General features: G+C 43.9%; 1 protein-coding gene across 1 annotated transcript in view; it reads right to left on the bottom strand.

Annotated features, from left to right (window-relative positions):
• ELAVL1 (ELAV like RNA binding protein 1) overlaps positions 1-22,407 on the bottom strand; it is a 45,646-nt gene extending 23,239 nt beyond the window's left edge. Inside the window, exons 1-2 of the mRNA XM_068420420.1 lie at positions 22,319-22,407; positions 9,554-9,737 (exon numbers count right to left, since the gene is read on the bottom strand). Coding sequence (XP_068276521.1) covers positions 9,554-9,725 — 172 coding nt within the window. The 5' untranslated portion in view covers positions 9,726-9,737; positions 22,319-22,407. The remainder of the gene's footprint in view (positions 1-9,553; positions 9,738-22,318) is intronic.
• Between the last annotated feature and the right edge of the window lie 1,504 nt (positions 22,408-23,911).

Below are 23,911 nucleotides of genomic sequence, written 5' to 3' on the forward strand. Positions count from 1 at the left end.
CACACATTTTTGAAAGGCCTCACTCTCATAGTCTATTTTTAATTGCGTGAAAACTCATTTCTATAGGTTTCCACAAGTTTTCTTTTGTCAATTTTTTGTCCATTGGTCTCAGGAGATGATGCTGGTTTCTAGCTCCTTCTTATGTCCTTCAGCCCAATGTTAAATGTGCTCCACATCATAACTGTTGACCACTTTTTCACGTTAATATTCCAAATGCCAACTTCAGAACCTGACATGTTCCACATGTACTGCCTGGCTCGACTTTGGAGACAAGCAGTGGCTATTTGTTATCCCCTCGACAGTTGTTTTCATACTAGAAGGTGTCCTTACAAAAAAAGAAAGGCAGCTTCTTGAAGGATTTTAGCCAAAAATCTCTTCACCAAAAGGGTTATCAAGCAGTGGAACAGGCTGCCCAGGGGAGTGGTGGAGTCATCATCCCTGGAGCTGTTTAAAAGATGAGTAGATGTGGTGCTTAGGGATATGGCTTAGGTGATGGACTTGGCAGTGTTAGGTTAATGGTTGGACTCGATCTTAAAGGTCCTCTCCAACCAAACCGATTCTATGATGCTATGACAAGACTCAAAACCAGCATGTCTTACTGAGAAGACTTTTGATTGCAACAGAAAGGAAACAAAGAAAATAATATCTAGTTTTACTGATAATTTTCAAATACAGAATGTGTCCCCACTGCTTCATTTGGTTTTACAAACCAGGACACAAGCCACTTTCTGTTCTGTGGCCAAACGATGAATAGTCTCATTTGTGGAAGTCTAAGGGCAAAATCGCATTTAACAGGTTTGGAAAGCCTGACCTTCAAACAACTCAGGAAAACATTACAAATTACATATAAAGTGGTCTCTCCCCCATTCGCAAAATAAATGGCATCTGCCTTGAAACAAAGATCCTCACAAGCATTCAGACAGTGCTTCAGAAAAAAGTCAAAAGCTACAAAGCTAACTTGATGTCTGTTCTTTACCCCAGCCCAAAGAGACAGCTTCCAGGGATCTCACTACCCTCACAGTATTTTAAAAATTCAACCATATGCAGTCAGTGACAGCTTTAAATCCTGAAAATAAAAGGTTTACTATTTTTAACAATTAATTTCATGTGATGAAGCCCTTCCACATACTTATTTCTATGTTCTCTCTATATTTTTTTCCTTTCTCTCATTTCCAGAACATTTTTCTATTGAGATTTAATTTAAGTTGCTCCAGGGCTCTTTTTCACAGAATCACAGAATCAGCCAGGTTGGAAGACACCTCTGGGATCATCGAGTCCAACTGTTGCCCTGACATCACCATGTCAACTAGACCAGGGCACTAAGTGCCATGTCCAGTCTTTTCTTAAACACAGCCAGAGATGGTGACTCCACCACCTCCCTGGGCAGCCCCTTCCAATGGCTAATGACCCTTGCTGAGACGGAATTCTTCCTAATGTCCAACCTGAACCTCTCCTGGTGAAGCTTAAGGCTGTGTCCTCTTGTCCTAGCGCTAGTTGCCCGGGAGAAGAAGCCAACTCCCACTGCACTACAACCTCCCTTCAGGTAGTTGTAGACTGCAATAAGGTCACCTCTGAGCCTCCTCTTCTCCAAGCTAAACACCCCCAGCTCCCTCAGATGTTCCTTGTAGGTCAGACCCTCCAGACCCTTCACCAGCTTGGTCGCCCTCCTCTGCACTCGCTCCAACACCTCAACATCTTTCTTGAAGTGCGGGGCCCAGAACTGGACACAATTTCCAGATGAATTGCCAGCAAACTAGATGCTGTGAAGGGAAAAGGTTTTGTAAAGTGAACACAGAAAATACCAGGCCCAAAATTGTGCATGAATACCACAGGCCAATTTCTTGAGGAAGTCTTTGGGAGGAAAACGCCTTGCCAACTTACTGTTAAGATCTAATTTCTTTAAAGTTTAGGAGAGATTTTGTTAATCTGTGGTTGGAACAGAAACCTGACTATTCAAGACACCAAGGGCTGAAAAATCTACTCCCCCCATCTCCTTAGGAAGATACTTCAGCCTCCAAATAGTGACACATTTTTAGCTGCAAACATTATAATGCAAAACCTCAGCAAGTGTTCAGAGTCAACATGATCATAGGTTAAGCTGAACTAAATTGTTATTCTGCATAAACATACTGCTTCTCTGTTGGGAAAGAATGGAAGAATTGTAAGAAGATGTGGAACAATAACTCCCACTAAAAACATGTTGAGAAATATTAAGAGTACAACTGAAGATTTTGCTATATGGCTTATTTTTATGGCTTGATGAGGGAAAAGAAAGGCAAACGAAGTGAAGATGTCAGCTTTTGTAAAGCAGAGTACTTCATGCCATGGCTAGCACAACCGAGTTGGCCTTTTTGACTTTATCTGCCTACATACCATAAGGCGATATACTAAGCATGAACGTATTTAACCCTCTCAATGTCTCCAGACAGAGTAAAAGGATACCCACAACACTAAAACAGTAGGAAGTCATCCTCCGTTGTGCCAGCCCTGCCTCAAAGCTTTCAGGGAACACTGTCAAGGTCCCTCTGAAGGGCAGCACAACCACCTGATGTACCAGACACTCCTCCCAGAGCGGTATCAGCTGCAAACATGCTAAGGGTGCAATCTGTCTCTTCGTCCAGGTCGTTAATGAAAATTTTGAACAGAACTGGCCCTGAAATCAAACCTTTAGGTACTTCACTAGCGACCGGCCTTCAGCTGGACTTTATGCTCCTGATCACCAACCTCAGAGAATGGTTTTCAATCCAACCACAGGTCCTTCAGTTGGTGACACAGGTCCTCCAGCAGTGCACACCTCCTGCAGCGATAAGAACATGTCTCTCTACTCAGCCTAAGTGAGAGGTCCCAGGCACTCCCTGCAGCCCAAGACCTGCAGAGCTGCACCCTCTTTTTCAGTCAAGGTAGCTCTTTTTCGGTCAAGGTCTCTGATGTTGCAGGGATAGCAGCTGCAATGCCTGCCGGAGACCATGCAGCATGTCACCACCACTCCTGAGTGCATACAGGCTGATCATAACACAGTCCACGGTCCCCATCTGCACTGCTCTGCCTGTTCGCAGCACTCTGGGCTCTAGGCTAGACTGTTTTATAGGCCTGTCCTAAGCAATATGTAAAAAGGTGCTTGACTCTCCCTAACCAGGGGTCAACTGAAACGAAAGCTCCAACCTCCCTTCGATCAAGTATACCGGACAGAGCTCAGAGCTCCTCACTAGAAGTCAAAGTCTCCTACAGCTATCCTTTCCTGGCAGCAGCAAGCACTCCAGTTCCTCAAAGAGTTCACAGAAGTCCATTGACAATCCCAGAAGTTCCCAGAACATTTAGAAGCAAAGCCCAGGAACTGCTGCACCAGCTGCTGCTTCTGCTAGCTGTGCTCTGAACCCACTTAAAGAACCCGGGCAACCTTTCTATTAAGAGTATTCCCATACCCTTCCTAGAACTCATGACCTCTGAGGCAGTTTCTATGGCCAACCTTATGATAAAGGAAGTTAAGTGAAGCTGGCAAAGCTAGAAGGGTGTTAACATTTTCAGTATTTGACCAATTTGTCTTCAAACCATTTGCTGTTTTCATTAAGTTAACCGTTGTTGCTAGGCATTCTTGAATGCACGTTTGAAGAAATTGCATACCACCAAATGTGATTAAAAAGCTACAAAAAAAACCCCTGTGGTAACGATGCATTCCAATTACACAGTTAATGGCAAAACTGCATAAGCAATTTCATGGTTGTTTTCCACGCAAAAAGAAACAACTTCAGCCAAAGAGAATACTTAAACACTTTCCACAAAACAAGAACACTTAAGAATTCTGTTTCTAGACTGCAGTTCACTGCACTAGTGAAAGAATAGTTACCCTGCCATGGGAGCTAGAGAGCTACTTACCGCCTTTCAGCATCTGAAAGCGGTGCAATAAAATCTTCCTTTCCTTTTTTCTTTAAAAGCTTACACGGACACAGCCATTCATTTCTTTTTCAGCTGCATAATTTCCATGAAAGAGTCTTCCAGAGAAGACATCATGAAAAGGGAAAGACAGGGAAAGGTGAAGATGCATAACAATTCCTGAGGAATTCCAGCCACCTAGAAGTGATTGCTATAAGCAACATGCCACATGCACATCTGCAGTGGGAGTGAGCCCTAACAGTATCTTTGGAGATGGACCCCAGATTTCTGCACACAGCCTTAACAAGTCACCCCAAAACATCCATTCTGCTCCATATTTTTCAGCAACAGTGGCATGATACCTTTGTCCCTGATAGCTGCTGATCAAGGAGTTCAACATTAGGAAGCTCCAGCAGAGCTCAAACTTACATAAGCAAATGCAGGCAGCTGAGAGGAAGCCCGCTGTCTCCTTTCAGTGTCTGCACAGAGATGGCCGTAGTTTGGTAGATGACAGGTACACACCAAGCCTCTGGCATAGTCTGTAGGAAATCTAGGATATGATCCTTGAGTAGAAAGTCATGAGTATTTTGTCATGAGTACCACAGGGACACCTTATTCCCTGTTCAAGCAGTACAGAAGGTGTGAGGGAGGGAACAAGAACCCTCAAGAAGCTGGGTGCCTCCCTAACAAAATCAACTGCCATCAGACCGAACACTTTTACAGAGAGGTGCATACAGCAAACTTGTCACCAGGTACTCAGAGCAGGGCTATGGGTGTCACGAGCAATAAATTGACCCCACAGCAGTCTGAGACCCTAAACACATGGGAAAAGTTTAACCCAACATTTTCAGAGCTTTAGGGCAGCTGGGTTTGAAAGTACCAACACTTCAGCAGGGTAAGGGGAAGACAAAGAAACTAAGTATAACTTACACTCATGGTAGACTGACTTTCAGCTTTAGCATTTGGTCCAGAAGGACTAGAAGTCTGCATACACCTGCACGAACAGCAGGCTAAAGATGACCAGGTCCTCTCAGAAAATCAGCATCCGCATTGTGCGCGACCAGACATCCTGATGCAACGAGTCATCTGCATCTGTGCTGCATGAAATTCAGCAAGACCAGAGGGGCACAAAGGCCTGGATTTCTGCATTAACAGATACTGAAGGAGGAGAAATGCTTTAAAAATGTTCACCTGTAAGAGAAGTCCAGCACAGCAGATTGGCTGGAAACTCAGACCCCAGAATCTGGAAGTCCCAGCAAAGTCAAGCACTCCCAATGCAAAATATGGTACAGGACATATTTCTTCCGTTGAATCATCTATGGTAGGAGGCAGCAGCTCCAAGACAGACGACATTTAACACTATACACATTCCTGGGTAGGAAATAAGTACAGAGCACAAGTCTGGCACCATTGTGTCTGAAGTCAGCACTAGAGTCTAATCAGTGCAGACTGATCAGACAAACCCCAGTATTCTTCCTTGCTCTCAGCCTCCGGAGCCAGAACCACAGGAAGAGAGGATTTCATCAACTGCCTTGGGTCAATGGCTACTCAAAAGTCTCAGCAAGTACCCCAAAAGGCCAGGAGATGCAACAGCAAAAAGTTGCATCTCGGACTTGACACTGTGCCATAATATATTGGGAAGCGACCTTCTAATGTTTCCCCAGGGCTCAAAGCCCTGAGGTATGGCTAGTGCTAGTCTTAAGATCTGACAAAGAACAATATCCGCTGACACACCGGAAGGCTGCGCAGCCATTCAGAGAGACCTGGACAGGCTGGAGAGTTGGGCGGGGAGAAATTTAATGAAATATAACAAGGGCAAGTGTAGAGTCCTGCATCTGGGCAAGAACAACCCCATGTACCAGTACAAGTTGGGGGCAGAGCTGTTGGAGACCAGCGTAGGGGAAAGGGACCTGGGGGTCCTAGTGGACAACAGGATGACCATGAGCCAGAAATGTGCCCTTGTGGCCAAGAAGGCCAATGGCATCCTGGGGTGTATTAGAAGGGATGTGGTTAGCAGGTCACAAGAGGTTTTCCTCCCCCTCTACTCTGCCCTGGTGAAGCCGCATCTGGAATATTGTGTCCAGTTCTGGGCCCCTCAGTTCAAGAAGGACAGGGAACTGCTAGAGAGAGTCCAGCGCAGAGCCACGAAGATGATTAAGGGAGTGGAACATCTCCCTTATGAGGAGAGGCTGAGGGAGCTGGGTCTCTTTAGCTTAGAGAAGAGGAGACTGAGGGGTGACCTCATTAATGTTTATAAATATGTAAAGGGCAAGTGTCAAGAGGATGGAGCCAGGCTCTTCTCAGTGACATCCCTTGACAGGACAAGGGGCAATGGGTGCAAGCTGGAACACAGGAGGTTCCACATAAATATGAGGAAAAACTTCTTTACGGTGAGGGTGACTGAACACTGGAACAGGCTGCCCAGAGAGGTTGTGGAGTCTCCTTCTCTGGAGACATTCAAAACCCGCCTGGACGCGTTCCTGTGTGATATGGTCTAGGCAATCCTGCCCCGGCAGGGGGATTGGACTAGATGATCTTTCGAGGTCCCTTCCAATCCCTAACATTCTGTGATTCTGTGAGTTCTACAGTTCTCTTAAGAAAAACCTAGATGTCCAAGACAGTCACCATAAGTACAAGAACAATGAGCAAGAGAGCAACAATCCAGTATTTGCCCACTGACCCCGAGTACTGATTCACTCATCACAAGTGAAGCAAAGCCATGTCTGGAAGTGCTTAGGAATGTAATACACAAATTGGAGAATGAAGAGACCAGCACCCTATCTCTCCAGTATGATCAGGAAGAGTTGAAGGAACACTGTACCCTGTCTAATGTTCATCTACTGTGCACAAGCTTCTCTTTACAGTTACTGCAGAAAACAGAAAGAGACGTTATCACGTCTCAAACAACACAACAAATGCACAGTCATACTTTTAGCAGCTGCTATAATCCATGTGTACACAAAGCAGAAAATTCATAGTAAGGAATGTAAACTGACACTATGGTTTGCTGCTACTTTTAACTTCCTACAGTGTTCATCTATAACAAAATAAAGGATAAGTAGTCTAGTGGTTTCAAAGAGTTTCTCTAAATTCTATAAACACAATCTAATATATGGAACATAAGATTGTGCAGTACCATGCTGTATTTGAAACAAAATCCAACAACATATATGCTTTGATCATAATGAAATATTTTGCTCAAACAAAACTAAACTTTGGCTTTCAAATCAATTCTTGAATCAAAGTAATCAGTCTCTAGAAAGCTACGGCTAGTTCAATAAGTCATTAAAAACTGCATTCCAAGCAGAAGATATTTTCTGCCCTACATGTTTCACTGGTAGAGAATTAATCGAGAAAAAGTATACATACAAGTCATTGTTTTACGAAAAATAAGTATTATCAAAACAACTGTTGATCTTAACTCTGCAAATACAGTCAATAAAGGCAATTCCAAAGACAAAATGCTTTGATTTAACAGAATGCCATAGGGGCACCAAAGCTCTGATTCATTGAAAAGAACTAAACTGATCTAAGAAGTCTAATTCCAACAAAAGGAGAGGCTACCTTCCTCCTGTCCAGGCCCCTTAACCCCACTAGGTCTTACATGCCAATATTATGACTTATCTGACCTCACAGAAACCAAGGTCAGGGAGCTAAACAGGTTTTTCTGCAGCTCTAGTTTCCTGCTAGTCTGCCATGTGGTCAGAAAAATGCAAGTGGTGGCACAAGAAAAGCAGAATTCTGCCACAAGACTGTTCTTTTCAGGGGCAGCCAAACATCAGAGTGGAGTTTTACAACACAGAAATCTTAATGCAAACATGAAGGGGCGGAAAGGAAAGCAAAAGGAAGGAAAAAAGTGGTACTTTTAGAAGGTTCCTGAAGAAGCCAATTCTTAGTTACTGATACTCCAAAACTACCAGTGAGCATGGAGAAGACTGGGAATGGCTCCTAACAGTGTTGCAAGTGAATGAAAAGTTAGGTAGCAAGAAAATCAAGTGGTCTGACCAATGTGGCCATGCAGAATTAAACACCTGCAATCGCTTTAAAGGAAAGCGAGCGTTTTGTCCACAGGCCCTCAAGGGCTCTGGGCAACGCTAACAGGAATTTTACTTTTGATTTTTCAGAGGGTTGTTAAGAAAAACCTGAAGCACACAAGCATATGTTTTGGACTTTAAACCACCCAGCACTGTCAAGTTTCAAGTTAAAGTTAACCAGACTTTACCACAGTATTCAATGCTACAGGGAATAGTGTGAAGAAGACTCTCAAACTTCAGGTAATGACATGTCTTGTTTCCCCATTTACAATATCCTTACCTCCCGTGCAGACGATTTTGTGCTTATTGGTAAGTCTAAGGCATGGATCAGCTGTGACATTTGATGAATGGCTTGCTGCCATTAAATAAGTGATCTTACTTCCTTGCAAAAGTAGCCTCCAGAGCAAGCCTCTACTTCTAAGCATCGCAAACTGTATGACAACACCCAAGCTGAATACTCAGCTATCAAAATATTCAAAGAAATCAGTATTTTATGTAACTATTTCATGATGATTTTACATATACATTCCATAAGTACAGATTTAGATAGATAGCTATCACGTGAAACTTCATCTGAAAGAAATCAGGAAAACTAAAGACACGGAAATCAGAGAAGTCATTCTGAAAGTAAATTCTCAAGTTTTTAATTATTCAGTTCTCACCTCTATTCTCAAGCCCATAAAGTACTAAAGTCAGTTAAGATAACACACAGAATTCTCATGTATTTCACCAGCTTTCATGCAGTTTTTACAGACAGTGAAGTAGCTTCAGACCTGTTTCATTATGGATTAGATAATCATCTAAGTCAGTATTGCTAGATTCTGAAATACAAGATTGAGCATGTGCAGCAGAAAATTCCACAAGGCAATCGTCTGCAGGCTGAGAACAAACAAGCACGCATAGGTAGTTAACAGCACAATTACTTTTATTCACAGAAACAACCCTGCTCTCCCACTAAATCCAAGATTTCGTGAACTCTGAACAAGAATAACCAGAATTGGTAAATGGAGATTTTTAACTGTGCAGGACTAAAACATCTTCACAGAGCAGATAAAAAGCTCCTGCAACTAAATAGATACAGCTTATAGAATCAGTTGCTCTACCAGCATTTGGTTGTTTTCAAGGAAATATTAAGTTTCACAAAACTGAACATTAATTCCTCTCATTTTTTACAGCTACTACTAACAATCCAATTTAAAGAACTTACAAGTTGAATTCCTGAAGAGCGATAAGGCCTTACAATCATTTCAGACGCATGCCACACCTTTATTTTACTGATCAAAATCAGATCAAAAGATTCATGCGCATATTCAGAGCTCCGGTAGAGTCAAAAATGTAGGAAGAACAAATAAGCTGGGGACCAAATTCAAACTAGCTTTAGACATGCCTATTGATGTTCAAATTTAGGAACTGTACTTGGAATTCTTAACCATACACAAAATAGTCATTAATTTAGCCTTAAGTAGCCTTAAATATTCTATCTTCCTAATATTCAATATCTAGTCTTAGCATTACTCTAGTTATATGCATATTGGTCAATAGTTTGATTACACACACACAAATATTTAATATTTCTACATTAAATTGCATTAAGTATTTGCTTAAGCAGTCTACCACAAAGTAAAAATTTCTTATATACTAGATTATACCTGCAACTTTGTCCCGAATAAGTTTTGCAGATTCAACTTCGCCAATACTGCTAAACAGACTCCGTAACTCATCTTGCGTCATGTTCTGAGGGAGGTAGTTCACAATTAAATTTGTTCTACCAATATCATCCCTGCAATCTTCAGCCATGTGATCTTCATAACCGTTAGACATTTTATATTATATCTGCAAAGAGAGAAAAAAAACAAATAAGTTCTAGATCTTTGCATTTCAGTAACCCAAACTTTCTCCACCTGAAATAAGTTTGAATGTTTATTTTTAAAAACTGAGAACAAGGAACTGTTTCAACTACACATTTTTTCCACTCACAAAACAAAACATTATTTGTTGAAAATTCCAGAACAATTCATTCTTTCAAACTAACAAGCACAGCATTTTACAAAACTATGTACCATTAAAGAGCTCTTAAGGGTGTCTTTTTACATCAACAAAAAACATCAAGACAGATTTTGTGCACATTCCTGTAAACACCAAAGCATTCACAACAGCCAAGTTAAAAATCAGGTTCCCCACGTCCAAGCACTTGACCAGCCAGAATCAAAACTGCCATCTCAATCTTAATTCCAACCTTATGCCCAGAACTCTTAAAAGACAGAAAGAAGAGCAGCAGACAGATCTACCAGACCCAGTTCAGTATTTCAGCTGGGGGACTATTTATTTTCTAAATGTTTTCCCCTCTACACGTCGCTTATCCTGCATCTTAAGGCCCTGTTATAGTTAAATGGTTGCCTTTGGGTGACTGCTTAATTGCATATATGAAACAGATTAACCTGTACTGGAACACTAACTTCAGTGCATATTGAGTATTTGATAGAAATTCTATTTTTGCACCTTTTTTAAAGAAAGCCTTGAGAAAACATCCAGAAATTCTATCACATGAAGATACTCTCTGCCTTAGTCAGCCACGGGCAGGGACTAAATCCCAGCTTTGCAGATGCAGAGGACGCGTACAACTCACAACAGACCCAAGCCGCTCCTCCTTCATGGCCTGCCAGAATAGTAGATTTTAAAGGGCTTTTACAGCCACTTTGAAGTTGTCAAAATCAGGACACCTAAACCCTGTTCCTGCAACAGGAGAAAAATGAGGTTTAGCAGATTCACAAGACCTAGACTGGCATGTTCTTTCTGGAAACCACCACCACCAGGAAGCTAATTTCTTGTATGGTTCCAGACTGTGATTCTCAAGTTTGCTGCTGCAGATTTATTCATCCTCTCAGTCTGAGAGCACTAAACATCTCTAGCTCCAAAACAACATACTTTTGTTTAACAGCTCTTCAGAACAGCTGTGAAGCACACAGAATTAACAGAAAAGCTGCTAAAAAACAGAAGTGAATTCATGGCCTCCTGATGCTCAGTTCAGCACTCCGCTCCTCTTAAGTCATCATTATTTGTGCATTTTACCCCAGAATCCAACCACTTTGGCCTATTAGCAACATACAGAATGTCAACTTACACCATAAAGTTGCAATAATGTTTCAACATGAATGTGTTTCCAATTCAGACTCCACCAGTAAGGGGCATAAAACCAAACACTCCTATTTTGGGATTAAATTAAGGCTAATCCGACAGGATCGAGTTCTTTTCTTTAATCCAGAGTTCTGACTACAGGAACCCCATCAGAAGTTTGGCTGCATACAGCTAGATCAGCAATGCTTGCTTAGCTAATAACCTGTTCTTGCTATACTCCGTTTACCAGCTCTGTAAATTCAGATTCACACCACTGTATTTCCAGAATAAAGGTAAATGAATGCTGCGCCTGATGCAAGCGATCAGTCTAACGAAAAATTCGAGTACCAGAAATCCAGCAGCAGACTTGCAACTCTAAGTCCCTTCTGAAAGTTCAGTGTAAACCTTCCACGTTCAACACGAAATGTGCTTCTCATTGAATCTGTCAGTGCTACCACAGAAGAATTAACTACCACAGGCTCAAAGATGAACTTTGAGTTTACTTCAATAGAATTTGTAGCCAATACACTCACTTGGCCAAAAGAGTAATGTAAGAGGCTCCACATAAGCAACTACCAAAATTCCTCTAGTTCCTTGAGAACTGAGCATATTATCTGCAGCAGGTATCACTAGCACAGTGCTAATCTTGCCTGAGGGGATAATCAAACTGAGCTGAATTAGAACAGTTTAAGACATTATTGCTTCTCAGCCACCAGTAAAACACCAGGTCAGGTGTTCAGAGGAAGCAAAAGCTCCCAGCTCATCTCAGTGCAGAGTGAGCCAGCAACCTTACAGTACCACACAGTTAATACTGGCCACGTTTGCCAATTTATTTTTGCATTAAGATGGGTCAGAAGCATTTATACGACCACTTATGCTTTCAAATAAAGTGATTTTGAGTTACAACCATTAACTAACGCCACAAGACAACTATGTTGCAGATTCTTGTGACAATACGGACACCGCTGCCCTCTGTGCCGAGGGCCTGAGCAGCAATGGTACAGGGCTTTATTTTATAGATCAGAATCTACTGACGGATGAGCCTTTCCAGGGACTGCAACGCTACTGACAGCTAGAAGCTGAATAATAGAAAAAGTCAGGAACAGCAGCTAGAAGCCCTAAGCCTACAAAGGGCATGCTGCCTGCAGGAAGGGACTTCCAGTCCCTTCACCACTAGCTATTGTTAAGTCACGTTTGGCATTTATTTCATACTTTCTTCTTGCGAAGGTCAGATTTTTTTTAAGCAGCAGTAACAGAGTACACCATTTTAGAATAAACCATGACGAGACTTAACGTTAATTTGAGATTTAGCACTGTATAGATTTAAACTGAATCCTTTTCACTTTTTTTTAAGATGTGTTGAAGCATTAACAGCTGCCAGCTTATAGGAGAGGTCTTGCTCCCCCTCACCCACTGATGAGCCTTCTACTGCCAGAAAGCCCCAGCACCTTCTGCCCACAGGATAACCAATCTGTACCATGAAAGCAATGAAAAACTACACAAGGAGGGAAGCACTTCTTGTTGTGTCAGCAGTTTTAATCTGCTTTCCTTGCAGCGAGATAAGCAGCACAGCTAATGCCGGAGGATAGGAGAGCAAGAGGAGAAACCGCAAAGCTAGAAGCAGGGGAAGAGACTCCCTCCATCGGATAATTTTAAGCTGCCAGGTTGTCTCAGTTGTACTGTGAAATTATGTCATTAAATACACCTTGCCCTCCAGCTCTGTCAGAACTGTCTGAGCACAACCTCAGAAAAGTTTCCTGTTCTGCTAAATGACCCTCCAACAGCTGAACCTTCTTTGTTCAACATATCTGCGCTATAAACCCAGGTGACACACGTTTTCAAAACTGTTTTAACAGAAGGCGTATTTGCTTACCTTTGTCCTGTAAAAAATTCAAGCCCTACAAGCACAACACACCAATATGTTGATAAGTATGGAAATTGTACAGTACAATTAGGGTATTTAGTAAGCAAAGGAAGAAACGTTGAGATTTTTCTAGCTTTGAGACAGAAGTTCAAATTTCCTTCACTTTAACCAAATTTGGCCACAATGATACAAATCCTTCCTGCTGCCAAGACTCTCCTCCTGCCAAGTTTAAGAAGTTGCTATATATTTTAACACTTTCCAAAAACAAAAGCTTAAAAAAAAAAAAAAATCCATTTCCCTTATCCTCCAAGGTATATCTGCTGCCTAAAAAGGAGGCACCACAGCTAGATACCAAGCACAGAGAACTCCCCAGCACAGCATGATGGCAAGTTACCAGACCTATATCTGGCATTAAGCAAAACTGACAGGAGTTTGGCAAGTAGCTATCAACCTTAAATCATTTTACCAGAGCCTCTAATCTCACTGTCTGCAATACTTACCATCTATATCTCCCCGTGATAAACAAGGAGTACCTAGGACACCGTTGATTCAGAAGCAAATAGAACTGTGAAGGAAGCCTTCCATCTGCTTTTCTTCAAACATTAGAAAAAAATTATAGGAAGCCCTTGCATAACGACCTGGCAAACATTTTCATGGGACACCAGGAACAAAGCATGCAGACGCAATAAAGGCATAGTAGAGAAGAGAAAAAGGCGCAGAGTGCTGATAAAGATGATGCTTCTTTCTTCCTAAATCTTTCACCAGGCACTTACACAATCTACTGCAAGACTAACACTTTATGGCCATCCTGGAAGTTAGTGGGAAACCACTTCCTCCGCTGGTGGTGAACAGTTCTCACACCAGTGAGAATAAAAACAGCCCCTGAAGAATTGTTAACCTTTGCATACTGAAAAGAATTCCAAAAAGAAGAGGCGCTATAAGAGGGTCAGTATGGATGAAATGAGAAATGCTACATAAGAAAACAAGTTTTTTTTATTCTGCTCTCACTGAAATATGTTGAGGGAATCTCCTGATCTTTCTTTACCAAAGAGGGAACAATCAAATCACAGCGGTAAATATTTCAGACTTGAGAACAAGGCCTAGAAACTAACTTGGATCTATAACTTCATTAACTGACGTTTATCAATCCACATTGACATAAATCAGAAGTCTGAACGCAATTATATTCTCAGCAGACAGGTCAAGGATGGAAAGAAGGCCTAACAGCTCCATTTGGGAAGGCTACCCATAATGAGACTAGTACTTTGAAGCCTTTCCAAAAAAGGCCTTCAATTCTACGTCCCAAAAAAAAGGGAATTTTAAGACTAAGTTCCATTGCACTGCAGTTCCTAAAATGAGCATTTTTTTTTAAATAACCAAACCCTGCAACAGCTTGTTTTAAAAGGCAGCCTTCTCATTCTTCCTTGTGTAAGATGCCTTCAACCTTATGATGCCAAGGATACACAGAGCAACCAATGGGAAACATATGTGCTGTGTCCGAATCTTCCATTGATTCTGGAGGTGCTCAAACCCACAGAGCCCAACCACCTGCTGCCTCTACTACCTGCTTCAAAGACTGCTCATTCACCAAGAGCCAGGTCTGCATTCTCAGCACTGGACTGAAAAGTTCTCCAAGGTATTTTTTTCAGGAACGTTGCACTGATCATGACAATCATCTTCTCACAAAATTGCACAAGATCCCAGAAGGTTTAGAAGAAAAATTACACAAGTGGTTCTGGCAACAGACCAATAAAAGCTTTTTCCAAATGACACTCAGTATCTCCATCCAGAATTCTAGGATACAGTGCCACTAAGTCTTTCACTGTGAGATGTTTGCTATGAAGGAAGACCTGTATGAATCTGAGGAGATAATGTGAAACAGGAACATTGGCAAGAAAGATAACTGTCTGTCTTCAAGATCAGGCGAGAGGCTTTGTATACCTTCACCTTGTCCACAGGTCTGCAAAGGCACTAGACCACTACTGGGATCACAAGCTTGAATGTAGACACCTAAACAGATGATAGATGATAACGTGACCATTTTAGCTACTGTAGAACTTAAGATGGGAAATTCTTCCAGGAGCAGTGAGCTCTGTGCTCCTTCATGCCAGCAATTAGCACCTTCATTAAAATCCAGGCAGCAGGTCTTATCACTCCAGAAACTGATCTATTCTCATTCAGGCAATATAGTTCTCCAGTCAGTGAAAGCCTTGTAGCACCACAGATGCACATGTGAGCACTAACACCAGCTGTGCCAAACACAAGAAGGCCAGACATATTTCTCAACTCAAACATATTTCCAGTCTTTGATAGCAGACAGTATCTGACAGTTGGCCAAAGAGAACCAGATGAATGTGTTACAGTATCGTGGCACCTTCACTGGAACACTGGGAATGGGCTATACTGAGCACAGCATGGTTCTCAAACCGCAGCAGAACTGCGGCAGTTGACCCAGGTTATTGCAAAGAAAGGCTGAGGTGTTGGGTCAATGAGGGGCAAGTTAGCATCACCTAGGACACACTATGCAGAAAGTCCTTCCAGAGACAGTGTCTCAGAGAATCCCTAAACTGATGAAGTCTCCTTGTTGGGGTTAATATTGGTGAATGAACAGGGATCCTACACTGAAACAAGTGATGTTGGCAGAGTTCTGCCGGTGAGCTGTCTTGATCAACTTGGACTTCAGTCTTAAAGGTTTATTAAATACACTGGCTGTATTTAATCTTGATGGGGTGCTTCAAGTAGAACTTCAGGGCTATACAAAGAAGATACCTCCTCCTGTTTCTTCAGCACGTGGATAATATTTGTTGACATGCCCCCCCCCAGCCCCACAAGTCATGGTTGACTCATAGGCAAACAACAAATTTGTCTCTCTGTCTTGGACGCTGCTCTACCACTCAGTTTTGAAGCTGCTGAGCAGTCTTCCTTGGAGATCACACCTGAAATAGAACAGAAAGGACACTACTACACCAATGGAAGTGCCAAACCAATCCACACAGCTGCAAAAGGCAGATGCAGAGGTGCTGAGATGTCTAGGCTTGAACACACATCAAAAGCCATGCCACACATCGAAAAGGGCCTGAAGGGCCTGCAGAGAGCCTCCACGAGTTTTAACTGCTTCAGGAAAACAGTTTTCAAGAATGATTCAACACATTACTGTCATGCAAAAACTTGCTTTGCAGCCAGCTGTCAAGACAGGATTGAGAAGCATGAGTTTAATCAAGACATAGAAGGGACAGAGACAGGGGAAAAAACCCTCATGTTTTCTTCTCAGAAATCACTGTAAGGAACAGAGTATGTTTCACCTTATGTCCTGGTTTGGCCTAAACCAGGCCAATTTTCCTTTCAGTGATTTTGCCTTTCAGCTAAGTCTCCTCTAAGTAACTGCATTTTCTGAAACTAACTGCATGTTTTTGCAGACAGTGTCTGCTTCCAGGACTGATAACGCTCAAAGTTTGTAGTTATCACTGAGGCACCGATAGGGATCTTGTGCAGTAAGGCTCTTGCTGTACTTATTCTTAGAGAAACCAAGGTCACTGCTGAATTCCTCATTGCTTACGAGTGAAGAGCCGAAGGGGGGGTCGCAGCTGCAGGGGGGAGCGGACAGGGCAGGTGACCCAAAATTGACCAACGAGGGTATTCCATCCCATACACGTCATTCTTAGTATAAAGCGGGGGGATCACGAGGGTCTCGCTCTCTTTCTGCTATGGCCGGTGTCCAAGGAGGACTCTGTCTGTTTTCCTGCTGCCCCCGATCCCGATCCGTGCGTTCCTGAATCCAGCTCTCGACCGTCACTAGGCCCATCCTGGGCCTTCCCGGAGCCTGCCCTGCAGTGCCGGTGGGGACGTGGCTGACTTCAGGGGAGCTCAGTCTTGGTTTTGTATATATATTTGTATATATTTGATTATTTCTATTATTGTTATTACACTCTTTTTCATTATTATAGTTTATTAAAACTGTTTTAACTTTCCAACCCAGAAGTCTCTCTCCCTTTTCCCTTTCCCTTTCCCTCTGGGGGGAGGGGGGCGGGGGATAACAGAGAGCATCTGCCGCAGGTTTAATAGCCGGCCCAGCTTTAAACCATGACACCTTAGAAGCCACACCAGCAGAGAAACCTCCACTAGGTCTACATGCCTCCCAGAAAAAAAGGTGCCCTGTGCTCCACAGCCAGAATACCTCTCTGTTTCTTAATCCAGACCTCTCTACTTTATATATGCCACAGATTCTTTCATCATAATCTCTAAGAAAAACCTGCTTATTCTTTACACAAACTCCTTTCACGTCCCCAACAGCTCTCCACATTGTACCCCACAAGCGCAGAGCTCTCCATGAACGTTCATACAGACTACAGGTCAATGACAATACAGTGCACAACCTATTGCTATTTGACTCACACTGTATTCATACAATATTACTTCAAATCGCAGAGAATTTTAATCTTGACCAAACACCAAAAGCCAACTGGGTGGCGGGAGGGAGGGAAGGGGAAATAACAAAATCCACCGCTTCTCTCTTCAACTCAAAAAGAACATTTATACAGTATATGAGGGGAAAAAAACTTCAGTTTGACATAAAAGGTTATCCTAGCATGAACATGCACAGTATAAGTCATGGACTTCAAAAGCTCAACTCAGACCTCAGCTACATACTTAAGGACTTTCAACAAGTTATTTCAATGTATGCTTACAAAGGCAGGTGATAACACCTAAGTTTTCCTTACAAATAAAAATAATTTAGATACGAAGTAGTGTGCCTATGTTTGAGAGATGTCTGATGGTATTTCCAAAAAGCAAGTCCCTGACCGCAAAGGAAGAATCCTGATCTCACCTTTTCTTGTTTGTTATACCTGCATATGCTTATTGGCAGCTACGTAATTCACGAGCATGAATCTTATGGTTCACTGCAATAGCCATCTTCCAGAACTTTGAAGCATGATGTCTGGGTGCATATGAAAACTTAAAGGCAGAAAGTGAGGCATCACAGACTCCTTCCCCCAAACCGTACTGTTACCCTATTCCCACAGTGATCAGTGAGGTCAGTATTCTCTCCTGCATAGCTGCCTCATCTGAATTCCTCTCCCCTGCAGCCACAATATTTTAAATCAGCAAACAGGAGAAATTTAAATTCAATATCCAATTTGATTCATTTGGCATTTGTACTCTCCCCCAAGAATAAAACCAGCTCAGTCTACTGAAACACGCTAGTGAAGGTCACTTAAAAAAAAGTTTGTCTTTAGACAGGGAGATTCTTTTACACTGAAACTCTAAGTGTTAAGCCATGTAAGTTGCTTACCTTGTGCATGTATGTTCCTTCCACACTAATGTGTAAGTTCTGTTTGTAAATCTGGTGACCAAATAGATCCCTTCTGCTTGCCAGTGCTTCAGATTTTCCAGAGTTAATAAATCTCATCTTTTTATTGATTCCTCTCCCCCTTTGCAAACCTGCAATGAAGACACTGCCCTTTTTCTTCTTAGCTTCACTAAATTTAGAGATTCGAACATTTTTGTCAGTTCTGACAATAAAAATATCTCTGTCCTAGAAGCGGCTGTTACTAAAATCTACTACTGCATTTCAACAAACCTTATTTCCACATGTTAAATCAATGATTTCTAGTACAACATATTTTAAGCTCATTTTTTTATAACACTGGGCATAAACTTAGCTTTAAGAATATTACTAGTCTAGCAAATTTCAACTGTCACAATTTTAATACTTTAACAAAGTAGTTTTACATACTCTTTAACAATCAGATTTGTCTAGAAAGCTTTTAAATGCTTCTTTCAGTTGTTTTTATTCATGTCCATATAATGACATCATCAAGATAAATGTTTTTGTCAGCGCTTATGTTGCCATTCAGAGACAGAAGTATTCGAGGCCAAAAAGTAAGCCTCATTCTTCAGAGGAACAACCTCATTTTACCATCAGTCTGATGAACTACACTCAATTCATAGAACAAAATTAATCAGTTAGGATGCTGTCAGACAGACTGGCCATAAATACCATCCACTGCTGCTTTAACACGACAGGGAGGATCGGGGCCTCCCAGCATCATCTCTGCTTGGTATGTATGAAGGATGGAAACTGGAAACTATGTAGCCAAGATACTAAACATCTGCACCTAGATCTGAGACTTCCCCATGTTTCAAGGTTAATAGCCTTGACAGAGAGAGCAGGCTACAAAGCTCTGCTAGGGGCTTCACGTCAACACCTTCCACAGTTGTTTTGTCCCTGGGTCAAAGATGCTGACAGTTAACGTAACAGAGTTCTTAAGCAGAGAAGAGACAGCTGGACAATGTTTTGCAGCTGAGACTATCTCACCTTCTGCACTGGTATTTTAAAAAGGACAGGTTTACACTAAACAGATTAAAAAAAAAAAAAAGAAAGAAGTTATCATCGTCCTTGTTCTAGAGAGTGTACGAGTGGCCAGTGATTGCCTCCAGCAATTTTTTCACCTACAAAAAAAATCCGGAGGAAAAGAACTGTGCTGTGAGGGAACAACTCATTTCCTGTGCACAGGACACTTGCAGTAGACAAGAAGAAGAGGACCTAAGAACTGTGGATTCCGGACACATTCTGACAACTGCCCCACATATTGATCCATCCTTGGATCAGCAGCTGGTACGTTCACTTTGCTGGGACAGGAAAGCAAGTGAAGCAACAGGAGGAGGAGACAGCATCCAATTCGTTCACCAGCACAAAACAAGCAGCTGGAAATCCATCTCCGAGGGCTTGATGAGACACCATAACTTGCTACTGCACTCCTACAAGGAGGCCATGGAAGCAGTTGGTGAGAGGAAAATTATACTTTATACTTGCTATGCCACTGCTACTAATACTTAAAAAAAAAAAAGCAGCAAAACCACACACATGAAGAACATCTCTGCCTTCTCAGAATGGCTTATTTCCACTCTACCCCCCCCCAAAAAAAAAAAATCAAAACAAAAGAAGCTTAAAAATCTATTTTTGCATACACCACCTACGTATAACAAGGCTGTATAACTAAACGGATCATTTAGGCCAGCAGTTTGAAGCTTGCAAGCACCTAGATCACAGAACTACCCATCAAAAAGGAAAAGTGCCCTGATCAATTTCCAATAGAAGGCAGAATTTAACACTTCTCTTTTCCTGAACCAAGGGCACTCCTGAACCAAGTGTCACTCTTCTTAAATGCTTAAATTGGCAAGAATCTCCTGCGGCTGCCTTCCATGCTTTTTCTAAAGTACTTGGAAGTACAAAAAGAACAGCTTCTCTAAACATCTTTTTGAAGTCTGCAAATACAGCAAGCTTGAGTTTTCTGTAACTAAAAGTCTACTACCTTCTCAGGTAGCTTATCCACAAGACATGTAGCCAGTGCAACATCTAATGACATTTTACTGTAATCAATTCACAGAAGCCTCATAACAAACAAGCAAGAAACAAGACAGAGACCAAAGCTTCAGGAAAGAAAGCAGGCTGGCACAACAGCTTAAAGAAATAGATCTGAAAGTAAAATGACACATCTCTGACAGGTCAAGACCGAGAGGGTTTTATTCAGGAAGAAAAAAGTGACAGAACATAGAAACAGAGTGACAGAACAGAAAATAGAGTGCTTTAATTAGGAGCATAGAGCACATTTCATGGTAAGCTAATGTCAGCACTAGACACTGGCCACATTCAACAGACACGATTAAGTTAAGAAAGATGCTATACACAATATTCACATTTCCATTTACTACTACCGTTGTTCCCAGAAACCTTGCACTGAGCTCACACAGGAAAGCACTATAGCCACATTTATCTGGTGCTGCAGAACCACCCCCATCAGCGATAAATAACTAAGGCTATAAACTCACTACCCAATACATTTAACAACAATACCAGCTTTAGATGTTCCTGTTCACATTCCAATCAAACCAAGGGGAGAGCCTACTGCAAGCGCAGGTCATAGTTGTATAACTCAGGACTGCTGAACACTTTGAATCATGAAACCACAGACTCATTTACATCATTATACAAATAGTTACACTGCTCCAGAACAAGAACTAGGACAGAGTAACGTATCATGCTGCAAAGACCTACAAGCTCAGGAATATGGTCTTTACTAGCTATCATACAGCACAGATATAACCCAAGTGCCAGCAGAAATCTAAGAAATCATATCAACTACATGAGCTTGATAAAGCCTATGGAACATACGCATCACCCCAGTTTTAAAGAGAGATACACAAGTCAGAGAACTCTGTTCACACAGATCTAGAAAGAAAAGTGGTTAAAACATGAGTACTGAGGAACAGCAGACGGGTAAAGAGGAAAGAGCTGAGCGATACGAGCAGCCAGCAGCCACATTCAGGGCATAAAAAGGAAAAGAAATCCAGAGACCACAAAAAGTGATCAAATGTCAACAACAACGAGCATTAATAATGGGCATGAATCTCTACCCTTCCCATTTCTTTCCTCCTTTATTTTCCACAGACACCTCATTAAGTGGAGCACAGAATCCCAATGCAAGTCCTTCATGCAACAAAACATGCTTCCCTTCCCAGCAAGTCTCAGATATAAGCCTCTGCCCAACAGATAACGCTAATCCACTACCCAGCATTACAGAATACGGTAGCCAGCACACACTTCCACACACCTATTCCACCAGAGTTCAGCGGCCCTTTCTCTGGGCTACCTCTACACGCGTTCCTTTCACCTACGTCTTCCCACTGAATGGCCCCCTAACCCATTCTTGCCTCTTCCAATCACTAAAAAAGGGTACACGCTCTACTTTGAAAAGCCTCCCACGAGTACTAACAATAGTGGACTGCTACTTTGGTCATGATTTCTTTCGGCCAAAAGCACTTAGCACAGCATTCCTTAACCCTGTTCCTAGCCGACCCAAATTAACATTAATATTAACGCCCGTTGTCCACATCAGGAAGCCCACCCTCAGGTACTGCCAGTCAATAAAGATGCGCCAGTCTTAACGAAGGTGGGAGATTTAAAAGCTGTGTCCGTGCAGACACGGGCAAAATAAACGCAAAAGACAACAGCACCAGCCAGCAGAAGAAAGGCTCCGAGACAAGGCCCGGACCCAGGCAGCGCCTCTGCCGTCCAGGGCCGGCTGCCTCCACGGCAGCCCCCGGCAGCGAGACCCGCGGCCTTCCGGCCCACGAGCGCGGCGGCCTCGGGCCCCTCCTCCCTCGCCCATGCCCCATCCACCTCCCGCAGGCCCCAGCAGCCCCGCACGCTGCAGGCCCGGGCAGTCCCGCAGGCCGCAGCCCCGCGCGCTGCCGGCCGCCCCGGGCCCGCGCTCCCCCGCCGGCTGGCCCCTCCCCCCGCAGGCCCCAGCTCTCCCCTGCAGGCCCAGGCCTCGGCCTGGCCGGCGAGGCCCCCGCCGCCCGCTCCTGCCCGCGCCGCGGGAGCCGCCGGGAGCCCCGCGGAAGCGCCCCGCAGCCCGCGGCGGCGCGGCCTCACCTGCGGCCGGCTCGGCAGGGCCCGGGCAGCGCGAGGCTAACGGCTCCGCAGCGCGCACAACAAGCCGCTCGCAGCGCCGCCGGCCACGCCCCCGCCCCGCCCGCCGAGGCCCGTTGGCTGCCGCGCGCACGTGTCCCGCGCCCCGTTGGCCGCGCGGCCCGTCCGTCAAGCGCCGGCCGGGGGCTGTCGCCGCGCGCCGGGGGGAGGGGCGCTGCGCGTGCGGCGCCGGCGGCCGGGGGGGGCAGCGGGGCCCGCGGCTGTGCCCGAGCCGCTGGGCCCGCCCGGGCCGGCGTCGGGGCAGCGGGGCCGGGGCCTCCGGGCAGCCTCTGCGGGCGGGCAGGGGGCCTGCACCGGCCCGCGGCCTCAGGCGGGTGGCTGGTGCAGGAAGGCGGCGGGCAGCGCGCCCGGGGCGATCCGCGCTGGCGCGGCTCGGGGCTCCAGAACGGCCGGGAGCAGAGCTGGTGCTCGCCCGGCCTGGGCCTGCTCCGCCGGGGCCTGCTGCCGTCAGGAACGAGCCAGGAGGAGAACGCGGGTCTCGTCTCCGTTGCTCCCTGTGCGCGAGTCCTTCCACGCCGCTCTCGTAGAAGGAGAAATGCGAATTCTTCCCTGTAGCAAAAGTTAGGCTGGGGTAGGAGGTGCAGCAGGACGGCCGCAGGCTCTCGGGTGTCGTGGTCGGCGCCTCCCCGTTCGCTGAGGTCTGCGCTCTCCATGGGTGCGGAGTGCCAGCTGCAGCTCAGGCGGAGGGGAGCCTCCCTGAGCAACAACGCGAGGCAATGCTCCTGACTGGTTAAGAGATTAAATTGTTCCTGTGGAAATCAGATGCCAGTGATGATCCGCAGCAGAAGCTGTGGTGGTCAGCGCTTTTCTATGCCCTAAGAAGCCATTCTGCAATGACCTTAAGGGACCTGCTGGTCAAGAGTTTTCCTTCTGTCCAGTGCAAGCATTTTTTTGGTAGCCAAGGGCATCCCTTTATATCTGAACCTATTTCCACTGCACAGGAGTCTGTGAATTTAAAGTTCCACTATTCTGCAGGAAATAAATGTCTTTGTTATTAACACAGTATTCTGCAATAATGCCCATGGTACAGAGCAGTACATTTAGCGTGTGACACGCTTGTAAGCCCGTGAGTCTGCAAATCCCGTATAGTATACCTGTCCAGGTACTCAACTTTGCCCAAAAATCCAGAATATTACTGCTTTAAAACGTGTGATGTTATTTTTCATTCACAGACAACTCATATTTTGAGTGTTAGTTGAGTAACATAACTGAAAATCAAATTAATGTACCTTTCTCTAGACTAGAACAGCGAGATCTCACCTGAAGGATAGGAACTTGCAATATAGCAGCAAAACCATATATAGGAATATGCATTCTATGCCATTTCCTTGCACATGTGTGTGTGGAAATACTCTGTACCTAGTAATAATTACACTGGAACACATGGAAAATCACACAATGAAAATGAAAATATCTTTACCCATCTTGACGTGGCCTCTGGCAAGGCCTTGTATGGTAAATTCCCAACATTTTTGCACTGATGTTATCTGGTTTATCTGCCCAGAGCCCATTTCAGAAACCCCTTCAAGTGGTCCT

This window comes from Nyctibius grandis, chromosome 31, assembly GCF_013368605.1.
Source record: "Nyctibius grandis isolate bNycGra1 chromosome 31, bNycGra1.pri, whole genome shotgun sequence".
Taxonomy (NCBI): Eukaryota; Metazoa; Chordata; class Aves; order Nyctibiiformes; family Nyctibiidae; genus Nyctibius; species Nyctibius grandis.